The sequence below is a fragment of the Gopherus evgoodei genome, chromosome 3, assembly GCF_007399415.2.
Source record: "Gopherus evgoodei ecotype Sinaloan lineage chromosome 3, rGopEvg1_v1.p, whole genome shotgun sequence".
Taxonomy (NCBI): domain Eukaryota; kingdom Metazoa; phylum Chordata; order Testudines; family Testudinidae; genus Gopherus; species Gopherus evgoodei.
Window position 1 is genome coordinate 3,094,891 of NC_044324.1, and position 17,471 is coordinate 3,112,361.

At 54.5% G+C, this 17,471-nt stretch overlaps 1 protein-coding gene across 1 annotated transcript; it reads left to right on the top strand.

Moving 5' to 3' along the window:
* The first annotated feature begins 488 nt into the window (after nucleotides 1-488).
* Nucleotides 489-16,547, top strand: KRT8 (keratin 8). Its single transcript, XM_030554538.1, has 9 exons — nucleotides 489-926; nucleotides 5,162-5,370; nucleotides 6,170-6,230; nucleotides 6,322-6,417; nucleotides 6,984-7,148; nucleotides 10,209-10,334; nucleotides 11,388-11,608; nucleotides 13,810-13,865; nucleotides 14,961-16,547. The coding sequence occupies exons 1-9, from the start codon at nucleotides 585-587 to the stop codon at nucleotides 15,149-15,151; spliced, it is 1,467 nt and encodes a 488-aa protein (XP_030410398.1). The 5' UTR covers nucleotides 489-584; the 3' UTR covers nucleotides 15,152-16,547.
* Nucleotides 16,548-17,471: the final 924 nt, after the last annotated feature.

Sequence of the window (17,471 nt, forward strand, 5' to 3'; positions counted from 1 at the left end):
CTGCAGCCAAGCCACACAATGGTGGTGCTAGCCCATTGGGGGCCCTAAGCAGTACTCGTTTCCCCCCCCCCCCGCCAACACATAATAAAAAACGAATAGGGGGCCCCATGGAGCTGCCTGGGGCCCTAACTCTGCTTAGTTAGATGGCTGGATAGTTGCATCTCCTGCTCTCTCTGGGTGGATCCGGGGCCAGTTCATGAGGCTGCTGCCCCCCTCTGGTATTTTTGCCAGGTGCTTTTCCAAACACAACAGTGAGAGGACGCAAAGGGCCGGTCTCAACGCCTCTCGGAGCTGGGCCGGTGCATTTGATTGCCCCTCTCTGGCGTTGAAAGAGTTAACAAGGTGCGGCAGGGTGGAGGGAGCAGGTGTTGGCCTGGGTCTGTGATAGCCCCGCCCCTCCAGCGGCTGCAGCCAATCAGTGCTCCAGGTATTGGAGCCCCGCCCCCTGACGGCCCAGTATATAACTCAGCACACACCCCACCCAGCGCTCAGTCTTCAGCTCTTGCTCAAGCAGTGGTTCTTGCCCTCCTCCAGTAGCCTCCCCAAACCAGTGTTTCCTGTCCTCCTCCACTCGCCTCCCCAAAATGTCATCTGTCAGAATAACCCAAAAGACCTACAGGAGCAACACCTCTGCTGCCCCTCGCACCTTCAGCAGCCGCTCCTACACGTCTGCCCCCGTGGGCAGCACCAGGGTCAGCTCGTCCTACTCCAGCTACGGTGGGAGCCGGTATGGAGGAGGCAGCGTGCGGGGACCGTCGATGGGCTACGGGCTCGGCGCCGCGGGTGGCATCACCGCCGTCAGCGTCAACCAGAGCCTGCTGGCGCCCCTAAACCTGGAGATCGACCCCAACCTCCAGCAGGTGCGGACGCAGGAGAAGGAGCAGATCAAGACCCTCAACAACAAATTCGCCTCCTTCATCGACAAGGTGAGTCCTGGCACCATCCGGGTGAAGCTGGTATCGGCAGAGCCGGGTTGGCAGGCAGAGAAGTGGGTGTGTTCCCTGGGGATGGGCAGAAGTCAACCAGACTTGCCCTGTTGCTGTAACACTTGTCGGCTGGAAGGAGATAGTCCGGATTCTGTTTTCAGTTACGCCCCATGCCACCCACAGTGATTGGAGTGCGGTACGGGGGTGCGTACAGTAAACATCTCTGGGTAACATTTCTCTGTCCTGTAGCATAGGAGGGGAGCAGTGACCTGCTAGCCAGTTTCCCCGCAATCACAGGGGAATCGGAACAGTTCTGTAGCCAGATCAGATCCCTCTGAGGCAAAGGCTCCTCCTACAGGTGCATGAGAACATGGAGAAAAATGTCCTCTGCTTTTCTACAAAGATTTTCCGTCACTGCACCGCCTGGTGGGTTGGAAAAGCTCCGTTCCCGGAGGTGGGGGAGCGGAATGGAGCGAGAGACGCAAAGGTTCCCCATTGGGACATCTGCCAGTCCAGGTCCCCGAGCGGCTGTCAAAGCGTTGGCATTGGAGAGCAACTTTAGCGCTAATGCTAAAGGGCATGGCGGGGGGGGGGGAGGATTCTCCATTGCTCTCAGTGGGTGCTGCGGTCTGAAAGTGGGGGCTGATTCCAGGTGCCCAGCTTGGTGCCTGAGGGTGCCAGGCATGGGCAGCTTCTGCTGAAACCAGCGGGAGCTGCAGCAGGGGGTCAGCACCTCTGAAAATCAGGCCTGAAAATGGAGGCATCTAAAATCTTGGGGACTAACATACATACAGCTGGGAAAAGTCCTGAGCTAGTGCAGCTGGGATGAGCCAGAAGGAACCCAGTGGCTTTTTCCCATCCTTATGCGCCTGTGATCTCAGCCTGGAAAAAGATGTATCCCCCTGCATGTGGTAAGGCCGAGAGGGGCTGCAGCAAATTTCTAATCTCCTTCAGTACTTCCAAGGCCCTGGTATATGGCAACGCAGTGGTCCCCACTTACAGGGGACAGGCGTTGACCCCCCCCGTCCCCCCCTCCGCCCCACAGGCAACCTGCATCTGCTCCTGTTCCGGCCTCTCTGGGGCTTTTGCTTCAGAGGCTGGTCCCCTGGCAAAAGGGTAGCTCGATTCTTTTTGCCCTTTTCCAGCATTGGGCTTGGAAAGCTGGTTTTTAAAAAATATCAGGGGGGAGCCATCTTAGTCTGTAGCCACAAAAATGAGGAGTCCGGTGGCACCTTAAAGGCTAACAGATCTTTTTGGGCGTAAGCTTTAGCTTTTTATCCACAAAAGCTTATGCCCAAATAAATCTGTTAGTTTTTAAAGTGCTCCCGGATTCTCTCTCTCTCTTTTTTTTTTTAATAAACACACACACACACTGGCTGCCAGCTGGAGGAAATGCTTAACTACAGGCAATGTAACAATCTAACCTGAAAGCCTCTCCCACCACGCCCATCACTGGTCCGGGGCAACTGTGCCTGGTTTGGATTTAAACAAACAGGTTTTATTGCCTGTTAGCAAAGGCCTGTGTTTACCTCTCCTTATCTAAGGCTGGGCCATTTGGCAGGAACAGCTGCCTCGCCCTGCCCCTGCCCTTCAGGAGTCCAAGGGTCCTGGCCACTCCTTTGGCTCAAATCCTCTTGTGCCCCCTAGCCCAGATCATTGCAGAGAACTCCAGGCCAGGTGCATCCCTTCCTCTGGGTAGGGTGACCAGACAGCAAGTGTGCAAAATCAGGAGAGGGGGTAGAGGGGGTAATAGGTGCCTATATAAGACACAGCCTCAAATATCAGGACTGTCCCTTTAAAATTGTGTCAAGTATCAGAGGGGTAGCCTTGTTAGTCTGGATCTGTAAAAGCAGCAAAGAATCCTGTGGCACCTTATAGACTAACAGACATATTGGAGCGTGAGCTTTCATGTCGGATGCATGCGTCTCCACTATAAAATTGAGACATCTGGTCATCCTATTACAGTGGGCCACCTGGTAATCTGTGACGCTGGTGGCAATCCAGAGTAACTCCACCGTGTCCGATTCTTCTCCCTCTTACTAATTCGATGCCATCGTTGTGCCATCAGCTTCAGTGGTGGTGCTCCTGGTTTCCACCGGCGAGGGCTGCGTCATGCCCTTAGCCTGGCCACATGCTAAATGGGACAGCTTTTCGCAGATGCTCCAGCAGTGCTCATGGCAGTCAGCGGGGGCTGAGTCTAACCCCATGTGCTAAATCAGGTCTCCCACTGGCAAAGCTCCCCTTGACTTCAGCAGCTCGATGTCTACAGGTAAATGCTAAAGGCATTTGTAGGCCTGTGGGCTAAATCCTGCAGCGCCTGTCTAACCCACTGGGGAGCGTATGTTACAGGGCTCCCCGGTGCCCTGAAGGGTATGTGTTGTGACAGACCCACTTAAGCAGCCATGGTTGTTTAGCTCAAGCCATAGCTGCTTGCCCTTTTAGCTCTGGAGGTCCTCGGTCCATTGAGATGGCAGCTGTCCTACCTGCTCAAGAGAAACCCCGTGCGGTGAAGGGCAGTTACATCATTGTCAATCCAGAGTGATTCCCCTTTGCTGGGCCTGTTGCTCATTTACACTTAGGGCTTGTCTACATCACAAAGTTGCAGCGCTGGTGAGGGGGTTACAGCGCTGCAACTTAGGAGGTGTACACATCTGCAGGGCATCACTAGCGCTGCAACTCCCTGTTTGCAGCGCTGGCCGTACTCCCGTTTTGTCTCGGGTGTAGAGGATCCAGCGCTGGTGATCCAGCGCTGGTAATCAAGTGTAGACACTTACCAGCGCTTTTCTTGACCTCCGTGGAATAAGCAGGTATCCCAGCATACCTGAGGAAGCCTCTGGTAATCAAGCAGGTCTCCTTCCCCGGTTTGCAGGGGGGGTTCGGGGAACGCGAGAGCAAACCGCGGCGAAGCTGGTCTCCTTCCCTGCGGTTTGCTCTCGCGTTCCCCGAACCCCCGTGCAAGCGGGTCTCCTTCCCTGCGGTTTGCAGGGGGGTTTGGGGAACGCGAGAGCAAACCGCGGCGAAGCTGGTCTCCTTCCCTGCGGTTTGCTCTCGCGTTCCCCGAACCCCCCTTGAAGCCGCCCAACAGCGCTGCAGTGTGGCCACATCTAACACCACTTGCAGCGCTGGTTGCTGTAAGTGTGGCCACTCTGCAGCACTGGCCCTATACAGCTGTACTAATACAGCTGTAACAACCAGCGCTGCAAAATTTTAGATGTAGACATACCCTAAGGCTCCTTCACACCTTTGACATAGGGATCGTGAGTTCAGTTCTGTGGCAGGTGGTAGGAGGCGTTCTGACCCTCGGGCCCTGTATAAAAGCAAGGCTTGTGCTGACAGGGTGGGCTCTGGTAGCTGACTAGATCAGGTGGCATTGGTGTAAACCCTGTGACGCATTGGGGCTGGATGCGCCTCCCTTAGGGGTTTGCATTGATGGAACAGTCTCGATGCAGATGTGTCTGATGCAGACAAGGCCCAGCCTTTTTGATCATTTTACTTGCACTTTTCAAGAAAATAAATACCAACTGCCAAATCCTTCCCCTCTGGTACATAAGCGTCAACCCAGAATGACTCCACTTACTTCCTTTGGCTTGTTTAATTTACACTGAGGCTGCTTTATGCCCCCCGAGTAGCGAAAATGGGCCATAGTGTGTGTAAATCAGACACAATGTATTTAGGGTCAGATTCCGCTCTCTGTTATACCGGTGTAAATCCAGAGTCACTCCACTGAAGCTAATGGAGTGACGCTGGATTTACTCTGAGAGCAGAATCTGGCTCAATAGGGAAAACCACCCCTTCCGATATCTGGACTCATCTCCCATTGAATTAAACCGTGCACATGTCCAAAGGCAGAATAAGTCTCTGTGGCGCTGAGTCACTTATACAAGGCGAACTCTGTTGCCTGAAGTGAAGCTACTCTGGATTTATGAGCAGAGGTGGGGGGCAGAATCAGGCTTGGTTCAGTTACTGTAGGCCTGGCTGTCTTCTCACTTACACCTGATTCTACCAGGGAACCCCATTGACTTGCTTGAGATACTCCTGATTCACACGTGAGAGAAGGATCAGGACCTAGTGGGAGGGATGGCAGGTGATTTCAGGAGCATGAGTGGGAAGAAGCCATCCGTGCCCAACAGGTTGTAACTCTCCCGGCAAGAGATTCCTGCCTCTGACGCCCACAATCAGTGAGCTCTGCAGGTGTAAACAGCAAGGCTCTGCTTTCCTCCCCCTCCCCACACCAGGTCCGCTTCCTGGAGCAGCAGAACAAGATGCTGGAGACCAAGTGGGGCCTGCTGCAGGGCCAGAAGACCACCCGCAGCAACATGAACAGCATGTTCGAGGCCTACATCAACAACCTGCGCAGGCAGCTGGATGGCCTGGGCCAGGAGAAGCTCAAGCTGGAGGCTGAGCTGGGTAACATGCAGGGCTTGGTGGAGGACTTCAAAAACAAGTGAGTCTAACGAGGGTGTGTGCACGTGCGTGTGTGTGTGGGGGGGGGGGGGACACACCTTCCTGTTCCCTCCAAAGGGGGTAGAAATTCCAGGCACAACCAAGGCCTGGGATCGCACCCCAATGTTCTAGCACAAGGAGGCTCGCAAAGGCAACCCCCATTATCAGCATGCTGCCTCCTTCAGGGCATTCGTTGGATCTGGCCAGGTTATCAACACCTGCCCGGCTTGTGTGGTCCTTGCTTCCTTGCACAGAGACCTTCTCCCAGGGGTTGTGGGGGGGGGGGGAGGAATTCTCAGCTGCTCTTGGTGGGGTGGGTATCATTAGAGATTTTCCTCCATCATTTCACATATAAACCCCAATGCACAATCCCGCCCCACCCAACAGTGAACAGTTTCCCAAACCCATCCTGTCCTTTTGCCTTCCAGGTCATTGGTGGGTGCCTGGCTAGGGGTCTCCGTGCCTCTCAGCATCTCCTGGATGGGTCTATATTAGGGTGACCAAACGAGAGGAAGAAAATATCAGGACACATGGGGGGAGGGGGAGTGTCCGCCAGTGGAGGAGGAAAAAAAAACGCTGAGTGCTGCCGGCAGAGCAAAATATCGGGACAAATTGCGTCCTGACCAAAGATTGGTCGGGACAAACACCTAAATATTGGGACGGTTCTGATTTTGTCAGGATGTCTGGTCACCCTAGTCTCTATATGCCCCCGCCTCCAATGGTCGCTGCACCTTCATAGCATCCATCAGAGAATGACTTCCAGCCCTGCCGCAGACCTGACAGTTTCCCCCCTCCCGCAGGTACGAGGATGAAATCAATCACCGAACTGAGAAGGAGAATGAATTTGTCCTGCTTAAGAAGGTGAGTCCGGGCTGCTCCAGGGCTCGACTGGGCGCCACAGGCAGAGAGGGCTGGGGGTCTCACTAATGGGGTCTGTGCTCTCTTCCTGCAGGATGTGGACGAGGCCTACATGAACAAGGTGGAGCTGGAGTCCCGGCTGGAAAGCCTGACTGACGAGATCAACTTCCTGAGGCAGCTGTATGACGAGGTCTGTGATGTCTCCCTTTGGCTCAGGCTTGTAATCCTGGCCCTTTAAATTCCTTCTTGACTTGCAGGGGGAATCCCATTGAATAACACTGAGTTCCTGCAAAGACAAGTGTCTTCTTGCAGGAGACGAGGGATTTTTCAAGGGCTGGGACTGTTTGCACATAGAGGGCATGGTGACACTCCCCTTCTCCCCTCCCCGGATAGCCATGCCATCAATCCTACAGCATCTGCTGCTGCTTCCCCCTGGCCCTTTGAGGTTGGTGAGTGAAAGGATGGGGATCTCGGCCAACATCAGCCCCAGTGGATTCAGTGGCTGGATCAGTCTGGGACAGGGTTACCATAGGTCCTCCAAGCTCCATCCGGGTGGAGATTTTCGAAATCTGAACCAGTGTTCGTGTTTTGGTATTACCACCCTTACGATCTCGTCTGTTTGGGATCTTGAAATATGGCAACCCTAGTCTGGGAAAGGAGCCAATGGCCAGGCATCGGGAACGCTGGTGGGTGCACCGAGTTCTCCATGCTCCGTGGTGACAGACGATCCTTATGCTTCCTCCCAACTGCACCCAGGAGCTGCGTGAGCTGCAGTCCCAGGTCTCTGACACCTCTGTGGTCCTGACCATCGATAACAACCGCAAGCTGGACCTGGACAGCATCATCGCGGAGGTTAGAGCGCAGTACGAGGAGATGGCCAACAGGAGCCGGGCGGAGGCTGAGAACATGTATAAGACCAAGGTGAGTTGCCCGTCTGTCCCCCGGAGCTGCTGGTGATGCAGCCAGCCTGGTCTCCAAGCTGACGTGGATGGGTCAGGGAGTGTGGCACTGCCCATGGGAACATCTGCTAGGTGGCAGACGTCCCATTCCTTCCCTCCAGCTGGTGAGCCGAGCATATGAAGCGTCCCCTGCAATACAGAAGCCTTCCATAGCAGGCATTGCATATGCATGTGTAATTCTCAAATGCAGCAGGACTCGCTGTCCCCCTCTAGTGGCTGGAGTCACAGTTCAGGGCAACTGCACCTGTGCTTCCCTTCTGTGGTCCAGCAAGGACACCAGCTCTTAAGCTCCCAGCTCCTCAGCCGTCTCCTCTTTGGGGTGGAGAACTGCGTGCGTCTCTCTCTCCCTCCCGACTGGGGTTTTCCAAGGCTGCCCAGGACCTTGCCTAAACTCAAACACTTCCCATGTCTCCACCCTAGAAGAAGTTACAGCCAATCCCCCAATAATACATCAACTTTGCACTGAACACAATGGTCTCCAAAGAGACTTACTCAACTGAATAAAGTTTTTCAAGGCTATTACAGGGGATTGCTGTATCTGCCACAGCTGGGTCACACATTCCAAGTCTCAGGCCGCAAGGAACCCCCTGTCTGTTCTTCCTGCATACCCTAGGCCACAGCACTTCCCCGCATGGAGCCTGCTACAGCCTTGGCTTCACAGCCCCCGCCCCCCGTCTGTCAAAAGGGGCACAAACAACCTAACGCTGAAATCTGAGGCTGTAGAACAGAGGTGGGCAAACTATAGCTCCCAGGACCCTCTTGCCTGGCCCATGAGCTCCTGGCCCAGGAAGCTCACCCCCCAGCCCTTCCCCCACTGTTCCCCCTCTCCCGCAGCCTCAGCTTGCTCGCTGTGCTGCCGGCGTGATGCTCTGGACTGTGGGGCTGCAGAGCCCGGCCTGACCCGGTGCTCTGTGCTGTGCTATGCTGTGGCATGGCTGCAGTGCCGCCAGCCACCGGTGTTCTGGGCAGGGGAGGTTGGATAGAGGGCAGGGGAGTTTGGGGTAGTGGTCAGGGGCCGGGGGATGTGGATAGGGGTTGAGGTGGTCAGAGAGCGGGGAATAGGGGGTTGACTATGTGCAGGGGTCCTGGGGAGCAGTCAGGAAGGAGGGGGGGTTGGATGGGGTGGCAGGGGGCAGCCAGAGGTGGGTGTTCTGGGGGAGGTCAGGGGACAAAGCAGGGGCAGGAGGTGGTGGATGGGGCAAGGGTCCCCGGGAGGGAGGGGGCCATCAGGGAACGGGGGGGTTGGATGGGGCAAGGGTCCCTGGGGGGGGAGGGGGCCATCAGGGAATGGGGGGGTTGGATGGGGCAAGGGTCCCCGGGGGGGAGGGGGCCATCAGGGAACGGGGGGGTTGGATGGGGCAAGGGTCCCTGGGGGGGAGGGGGCCATCAGGGAATGGGGGGGTTGGATGGGGCAAGGGTCCCCGGGAGGGAGGGGGCCATCAGGGAACGGGGGGGGTTGGATGTGGCAAGGGTCCCGGGGGGGAGGGGGCCATCAGGGAACAGGGGGAGTTGGATGGGGCAAGGGTCCCGGGGGGGCTGTCAGGGGGTGAGAAGAGGTGGGGAGCGGCAGAGGCTGGGCCACACCTGGCTGTTAGAGGAGGCTGTGCCTCGGGGAACGGGAAACCAGCCCTCCAGACAATTTCCGAAACCTGATGCGGCCCTCAGGCCAAAAAAGTTTGCCTGCCCCTGCTGTAGAATCATCTCCTGGGGGAAGCTCCATAACTTGGGAACATTTGAAACCAGACTGGAATGGAAACGTATCCTGGCAAGAAGATGGGACTTAAATAGACAGTTGCTGGAATGCAATCCACATTGACATGAAAGCCGAGGCCTGGATTTTTCTTGTCTATCTAAGATAATATAAGAACCTCCCAAGTTATCCTCACCACATCTTAAAATTGATTTAGTTGGGGTTGGTCCTGCTCTGAGCAGGGGGTTGGACTAGATGACTTCCTGAAGTCCCTTCCAACCCTGATATTCTATGTTCTCTGGGAGGCAAGGCAGGGCTGCCATTCCTCTTTCATAGATGGGAAACTGAAGCACAGAGGGGCTGAGTGACAAGCCAGGAACTGGAGCCAGGTCTCCCAAGTCAGTGCCCTACTCATTGGACCATACTTCCCTTCCCTTTGATTGCCCCAGGTAGAAGCCTCACTCCTAAGGATAAGCATTTGTGCAAGCAGGAACGGCGAGTGCTTCCTGCACACCAGCAGTGCTTGCTGCACTCCCCTGGCAGTCCAGCCTTGGGCTCCCATGCAGCTCACTCATCATTCCAGTCCAGACCGGAAGCACCCCATTGCTAGTCCTGTCTCGAGCTCCCAATCCGTCCGACCTGCAGGATCTGTGCTCTTCTACCCCCGAGCAGCTGTCTCTAATCCTGTGGGGGTCTTGCAATGTGCATTCAGACTTTTCACGGCGGGATTCCACGCTGGTTCCTCCGCCCCTGGAAGCTGGGATGACATCCTTAGCTGCAGAGCTGACTGCTATTTGCATAGCATTATGCACGGGGCTTTCTAAGCAGCAATATTACGTGGTTTTCATTCTGATTTCTTTCTGGCTTGCCTTCCTGGCACATGGAATTTAATCCAGCCTTGCAAAATCCCACCTCCTCCTGGAGAGGAAGATTTGACTGAAGTGGAAATGAAAAGCCACCAGTCTCATTCATTTGCAATCTCTGAGCCAGGCCTGGTGAATCTTTCTGGCAAATTTGCAAGGCTGATTAAAGCTGTTAAAAGTGGAGCCTTCCAAAGCAGGGACAGTTGTGACAGGACCCCTGGTTTATACTGTTTTTCCTGGTGGTAAAGAGTCAGGATTCAGCTGTTATGATTATAAGAGGATTCCTTTATTGAGGCTGCTGGACATGGACTAACCTTGGGAGTCTCTCTAGCTCTCAGCCTGGGCTGCTATCTCTCCTCACACAGGATCTCCCTAAATCCTGGCCTGGATCCTGCACTTCTGGAAGGGGGACAGCTGATGACACTGCGCGCTCTGTTCTCAATTCCTTGTCTCTCTCCTTCCCATGCAGTACGAGGAGATCCAGGCTGTGGCGGGCAAGCACGGGGACGACCTCCGTAACACCAAGACTGAGATCAATGAGCTCAACAGGATGATCCACCGGCTGCAGTCGGAGATTGATGCCCTGAAAGGCCAGGTGAGAGAAACAACTGCTGACTTCTCCAGAATTGCACCCAGACCCTTGGGTCCTCCTTCAGTTATTTGGGGGCACAGTGCCTGCCCCGGAGACTTGGGGAAAGGATTCCCTCTTACCATTCTTAGCTTGCCAGTCTACAGATCCCTCTCAATCCACCTTGTAGATCTTGGTTTATAACTGCGGCAGTGGGGCAACAGAGCCCCATTCTCTAGTGTAGACAGGAAATTCTCCATGTGCTCCCCAGCTGTGAGCAGCACAACTGTGGTTTGAGGGCATGGTTAATATCTGTCTCTGGGCCAGTTTTTCAGCGGCCGTAATCAATACAGCACCACAGAAGTCAAGCTGTCTATGCCTGTTTACTTCGGCTGCTGATCTGACTTTTCTTTCTCTTTAATCTCACTGACTCTTGTCTCTGTAATCTCTCTCTGTGGAGTCAATTTCTTGCTCTCCCTAGTTTCTTTCGCAGCTCTTGGGACTTTGGCAGCTAAGCACTCACCAATCCCACATGTCGGCCTGCACCACAGAATGGAGCAGCGCTTAGAAATAGGATCGGGGAGTGTGTGTTGTGATGGTGACATGCTTGCAGCCTTGGTGTAGACAGGAGCCCGCTTCCCTTTCTTCTGGAGGGATTTTCACTTCCCTGCTCCCCAGTATCCTTTGGAGAAGCCTGTATGATGGGAGAAAGGAAAATCTGAATAGGATGCAAGAGTTCAGGGCTGATCTATATTTTCCACCCGATGGTGCAAACTATCTGCCATGGATGCAAAGCAGGGCATGGACCCACATAACTTCCCTCTGGTTTGAAATGGGGGGTAAACTGCCCAGTTGCAAGCCCCTGCTTGGCCTGGGTGCAGTGTGTTTACACTGGGAGTTTGCATTGGGGCAGCAACATCAGTGCTAAAATTTAGACCAGCCCTTAGTGTGTTGGCTTTATAATGCTGCAGCAGATTTCTCCTGGGAGCTTCACCCTCCTACTCCTCCGATAAGGATCCTGGGAGAGGCCCCTGTTCTGGGAGAAACTATCTAATGCTTCCTCCTGCCTCCACCCCATAGCGTGCCAGCTTGGAAGCAGCCATTACTGAGGCCGAGGAGCGTGGTGAGATGGCCGTCAAAGATGCCAGGGCCAAGCTGGCTGAGCTGGAGGATGCCCTGCAGAGAGCCAAGCAGGACATGGCCCGCCAGCTGCGGGAGTACCAGGAGCTGATGAACGTCAAGCTGGCCCTGGACATCGAGATCGCCACCTACAGGAAGCTGTTGGAAGGAGAGGAGAGCAGGTGGGTGTGGGAGGCCGGCATCGGGTGTCATGATTGGATGGCTTCTCCCCCTCTCCAGAGGGAGGACCAATGAGAGGGGTGGAGGCGGGGCTGGAACTTGGCTCCAGTGTGGTTTGTGTCTGTCTTAGAGCAAGGTCTGTAGATTAACCCCTTGTGTGCGGAGTCTTGCTGACTTCTGAGTGCATCAGGATTCGGATGTTGTCGTGATTTTATAGGGACAGTCCCGATATTCGGAGCTTTGTCTAATGTGGGTGCCAGGGCCGGCTCCAGGGGTTTTGCTGCCCCAAGCAGACTCCCCCCCCGCCCCCCAAAAGCCACGATCGCAATCTGCGGCAATTCAGTGGGAGGTCCTTCGCTCCGAGTGCAAGTGAGGGACCCTCCCTGAATTGCCGCCGAATAGCTGGACTGACCGCCCCAGGCACTGCTTGCTAAGCTGGTGCCTGGAGCCGGCCCTGGTGGGCGCCCATTGCCCCCCGCACCGTCCCAATTTTTCACATTTGCTGTCTGGTCACCCTAATCAGGATGTCCTGCTGGCACCAGCTTTCCAAAGAGCACCCTCAGTGGTGCCTACAACATGCTGGGTGCAAATGGGACTGCTGGTCCCAGTTTAAACAGGTTGTTTGAGCCTGCGTGGAGCCTATGAGGGGTTGCTGGCCCGTTAAGGGACTTGCACTGTACATCCACCATCACTACAGCCTCACATCAGGCCTCGGTTTTTCAGGGTGACTCCTGCGAATAATCCGTAATTGACTGACAGGCCGACGGAGCTTAGTTATGTGGGGTGTGGGCCCGTTAATTGGGCTATTGCTGTCACATGTTCGTCTGTCTAGCGCATCCGTTGGTGCAGACGTCCCATCGATGATGGTGTCTGCACGCGGATGCGGAATCAGCCCTGCTGCAGTGTGTCAGGCAAGGCAGTGTCAGCTGCTGTGTGAGGACGGGAGGGGGATGGAGCTCAGGGGTGGGGGGGTGCAGGCGCAGAGTGGCTGGGATGTAACTTGGCTCCCAGCAGCGAGTTAGTACAGTGCAGCCAGGGGGCTGTGAATTCTGAGATGCAGCAGGGGTAGTGTTGCCTAGTGTGGGGATGATCAAACCCTTTCTGTGCACTCACCCGCTTTCCCATACTGGGATACCCCTCCCCAGGGCCGTCCCTAGCCGTTTTGGTGCCCTATGCAGCCCCAGGCCTCTGTGAGGGGGGATGGTAGAGGGGGACTCTGTGAGGAAGCTGCCCCCCGGCCCTAGCCCGCTCCTCAATCTTGGCTCCCAGCCTTCGGGGGCAGGAGGGAACAACCCCCCAGCACTTGCCAGTGGCGTGACTGGGAGCCAGGGGAGCAGAGCAGGCCAGGGGGCGGTGTGAGTGCAGGCCTGACCCCTTCAGTCTTCAGGGGAATGGGGGTGGGGCTGACACTGAGCAGATCTGGGCCGAGGTGGGGGTGGAGCAGGGGTGGGGGCTTGGGGAAGAGGTGGAGCAGGGGTGGGAAGAGGTGGGTCTGCGGCGGAGCAGGGGTGGGGGCTGGAGCAGCACGCAGCTGCGTAGGGCATCAGGAAATGCATATAGGTAAGGATGGCTCTGCCCCTCCCCTCATCCCACTCACAATACGGCAAGGGCAGGCTGGTCACGACTAGGGTGACCAGATGTCCCAATTTTATAGGGACAGTCCTGATATTAGGGGCTTTTTCTTATATAGCCTCCTATTCCTCCCCGCACCCCCGCCCCCCGGTTTTTCACAGTTGCTATCTGGTCACCCTAGTGATGACCCCCTGATCTCTGTTTGCAGCGCAGCCCCCTGCTTGAGACCCCCTTGTCTAGATGGCCAGGAGCCAGGAACACCTGGGTTTTAGTCCTGCCTTTACTGGCTCACTGGCTGGATCAGTGGCTAATCTGCAAAGCAGGGGTAGTGGTATTAGTAACAAACCCTCTCCACTCAGGGCTTCACTCTTGTAAATTTCTGGCAGGCCACAGATGCTCAGAAGTTCCCAGGGGCAACTGGGATAGAACCTGGATCTTTCTGCTTCAAAAGTAACAGTGCTAAAGGAGAATCTCTGCTGTTGGCAGTATTGGGTCTATGACACACAGATGAGCTGTTCTGATGCCATGTTGGCAGTGGCTTACACATTCCATGCAGCCCTAATTTGTGCCCCATCCCTGTTCGACACTGTCCGGGCACTGATAACTCATGTCCCCCTCTTCTTCTTGGCAGGCTGGAGTCTGGGATGCAAAACATGAGCATTCAGACCAAGACGACCGGCTACTCAGGTAAATGCATTTCATTTGGGAATGGGGGCTGGTAATGTGGGGCAACAGAGCAGCACTCTGAGCTGGGGCAGAATCCCCCTGTGATGAGGGTGGACGCTGTTACTCAGCAGAAGCTTGACACATGTCGGGAGAGCAGAACCACAGAGCCAGGGTTGTGGCTTGGGGAGAAGAAATTGGCCCCTTATAACTCACTGTGGGCCCTAATTCTCACTTATTTCAGTGGGAGCTGAGGGCACTCTGGACCTTGCAGAACTGGGCCTGGTCTACCTTCCCCCTGGTTGCTCAGTCTTACTGGCACTGAACCAGATGTGCTGGGGAGTGACTCTTTCTCTGCAACAATGGGGATATGCAGGGGGGAAGAGGCAGACAGAACATGCCTAAGCCCCAGTAATGGGATGTTTTCTAATACCAGGGGCTTCTTTTTCCAAGGTTGAGCTCCTGACCTAGAAGATGAGGGAAGGAATCATTGCAGGGTTAGATGCTTTGTAATCATAGACTATCAGGGTTGGAAGGGACCTCAGGAGGTCATCTAGTCCAACCCCCTGCTCAAAGCAGGACCAATCCCCAACTATTTTTTTTTTTCCCCTAGATCCCTAGCTGGCCCCCTCAAGGATTAAATTCACAACCCTGGGTTTAACAGGCCAGTGCTCAAACCATTGAGCTATCCCTCCCCCCTGTGTCCTTGACATCCTCTTCTGCTTTTATAATGGGGTGTTGGCTAGAGGCTGATCCATCCTGCTCACGTCCTCTCTCCGCCCTTGGGGGAATCCAGTTACTGACTCAGAACCACTCCATCCTGGCAGCACCTAGCCCAAGATCTAGCCTTTCGCATGCGGTGTGATGTCCTCCCCGGCTTGGTTCTGAAGTGCAGAGCTGCACAGCTGACTCAACTGTAGGAGAGCTCTGGGCCAGGTTTTGTAGCAGAGATCAAGCATTGTAGCCTTCCAGGATCTGCAGCGCTCAGTCGTTGGCTGACACGCAGGCCCACAGGATGTGGGTTGAGCCATCCATGCGGTCAGCATTGCCCTTGGTTGGGGAGTCACCTGCACATCCTGCATGGTCTTACTGATCAACTGTCTCTCTCCTCCCCTCCAGGTGGCCTTGGCAGTGCATACGGTGGTTACGGGGGAGGATACAGCAGCTCGTACTCGAGTGGCAGCTATTCCCTGAATTCCCCCATACTGGAGAGCTCGCCTCTCGCCAGGTCAAAGGCTGTCGTGATCAAGAAAATTGAGACCAGGGATGGGAAACTGGTGTCTGAGACCTCAGATGTCCTGTCCAACTGAGCAGCCACCAGATGAGCCTCCACAGCTTAAAAGTGCCTTTAAGAGATGAGCCTTTCCTGATCAGCTGGGCCGCTAGGACTCCGGGGGAGACTGGGGTAAGGGCTGGAACCCAGAATCCCCCACCCCGAACCCAGCAGCATTTGCAAATTCTCTTGTGATAATCGATGAGTCGTCTGATGCCCCAGATGCTCCCCCTGCCTGTCCCTCTCCTCCTTCACGCATGGGGAGGAGGTGCTGAGAATCCACCTATTAGAGTCCAGATGGCCAGGTTTCCATCCCTTGGTCCTTTCTCTTTCCCTTGCTGCTCCATCCAGCACTGTCTCAGCTTGGAGGCCTGGCTCAGGCCTGGACCAAGCATTTCAACTGGCATCGCCCACAGCTGTTGAGCTGCCTTCTCACAGACGCAGAGAGTCATAAATGTGCCCCGTGGTGTGGTGCTGCCAGAATGCCAACAACATGGCGTCATGACGTCCCTCTCTGCCCCAGGATTAGAGCCCAGGGGAACTGGTCTGGGTCCCAACACCCTCAGGCTCTGAGGTTGTTGGAAAATGGGGTCTTGATTGTTACAAAAGTCCTCAATCTCTTTTATGGCAGTGGGTCCCAAACTATGGGGTGTGTCCCCCCAGGGGGGTGCAGAGAAATATTCAGAGGGTGGCGTGGCAAGGCCTGAGCCCACCACAACCCCCACGGGGTGGAGAGGAAGCGCCACCCAGCCCCGTTCTGCCCCAGCTCCATTCCGGCCCTGCCCCTATCTGCATTTCTGGCCTTGGCCCCCGACCGTGGCCCCGCTCCTGGCCACAGCCCCCGACCGCAGCCTCGCTTCTGGATGCAGCTCCCAGGGGGGTGCAAATCAAGTAAGGGGGGCGGGGGTGTGCCCAAAAATTTGGGGACCAGTGTCATATGGCCATGTGATGCCAGGACCTTAACCGTCAGTCCACTGCTTTGTGGCTCTCTTCATTGCCATGACACGAGATCTCTGGGTGGCTGGGAGGGAAGAAAAGGGTGTTTTCTCCCTCCCAGCTATCTGGGGGAGGTGGTGGGTGGGGGAAGTTTCCAGTTCTGTTCCCAGTGGGTCAGCAATCAAGGCTCCTCCCCAGCTTGGGCATCTCCAGTTCAATGCTTTGTCAGCACAACTGTGAGCAAATCTTTGATGGTGGAACTAAAGCATTGAGGCCAACTCTGTGAATTGTGTGATTCTTTCTTTCTCTCCCAGCCCCTCCACTGCCTTGTGAGCAGGGTGTGGATGTGACTGTAAGTAACATTTATCTCTTTCCTCCTTCTGCAGTACAATGTTCAGTTGATAGAGATTGAAGCTGTGTTGGCTTTTTCTTCTCTCATTCCCCTCCCCACGGAGGGCCATACCTTCTCCATTTTCTCAATAAAGCTGTTACTGATAGTGGTGGTGTGTGTCTTGTGTCCTGTGCTACCTTTTGCTGAGAGATGCCTGCCTGAGTTTTGTTCTCCCAGTGATACGGAATCAGTCCATGTCTTCCTTTTGCCTGACTGCCGTAAGACCAAAGGAGGCACTAAACATTTTTCTGATTCTTTGAAACTGAAGCTTAAGCGAATGCATCAATATGGACAGTTTTTTAGCAACAAATTGAAAAAAGTTTTGAAAAATGTTTAAAAATGTCAAAACCCTTTGATTTTTTGGGGTTTGAAATGGTTTTTCCATTTGAAATGTTAGTCTTTTCGTTTTCTTTTTTTAAGGTCACAATCAAAATATTTTGAAAATATCAAAGCAAAATGTTTCAATTCATCCGAACTAAACATTTTCAGATGACCGGATCATGAACATTTTCAAGATTTTGACTTTGTCCTGATTCAGGATGGAGGAAATTTTCTGAACGCTTGAAAATCTCTTGGAAGAGGAAACCTGTTTCCAGCTTTCCCCATTGTGCTAGATGTCCCTTGAGCCAAAAAGCTCAGTCTAAGGGTATCTCTGCACTACAAAATTAGGTCGAATTTATTGAAGTCTACATTTACCAAGTCAATGCTGCATGTCCTCACTATGGAATATTAGGGTTGGAAGGGACCTCAGGAGGTATCTAGTCCAACCCCCTGGTCAAAGCAGGACCAATTCCCAACTAAATCATCTCAGCCACGGCTTTGTCACACCTGACCTTAAAAACCTCTAAGGAAAGAGATTCCATCACTTCCCTAGGTAACCCATTCCAGTACTTCACCATCCTCCTAGTGAAAAAGTGTTTCCTAATATCCAACCTAGACCTCCCCCACTGCAACTTGAGACCATTGCTCCTTGTTCTGTGACCTGCCACCACTGAGAACTGCCGAGCTCCATTCTCCTTGGAGCCCCCCT

Excerpts from the sequence above, each read along its gene's own strand:
- KRT8 (XM_030554538.1), top strand. The coding sequence starts at position 585 with ATGTCATCTGTCAGAATAACCCAAAAGACCTACAGGAGCAACACCTCT. Across the intron at positions 927-5,161 it reads TCGCCTCCTTCATCGACAAG|GTCCGCTTCCTGGAGCAGCA; the intron begins GTGAGTCCTGGC and ends TCCCCACACCAG. Across the intron at positions 11,609-13,809 it reads TTGGAAGGAGAGGAGAGCAG|GCTGGAGTCTGGGATGCAAA; the intron begins GTGGGTGTGGGA and ends TCTTCTTGGCAG.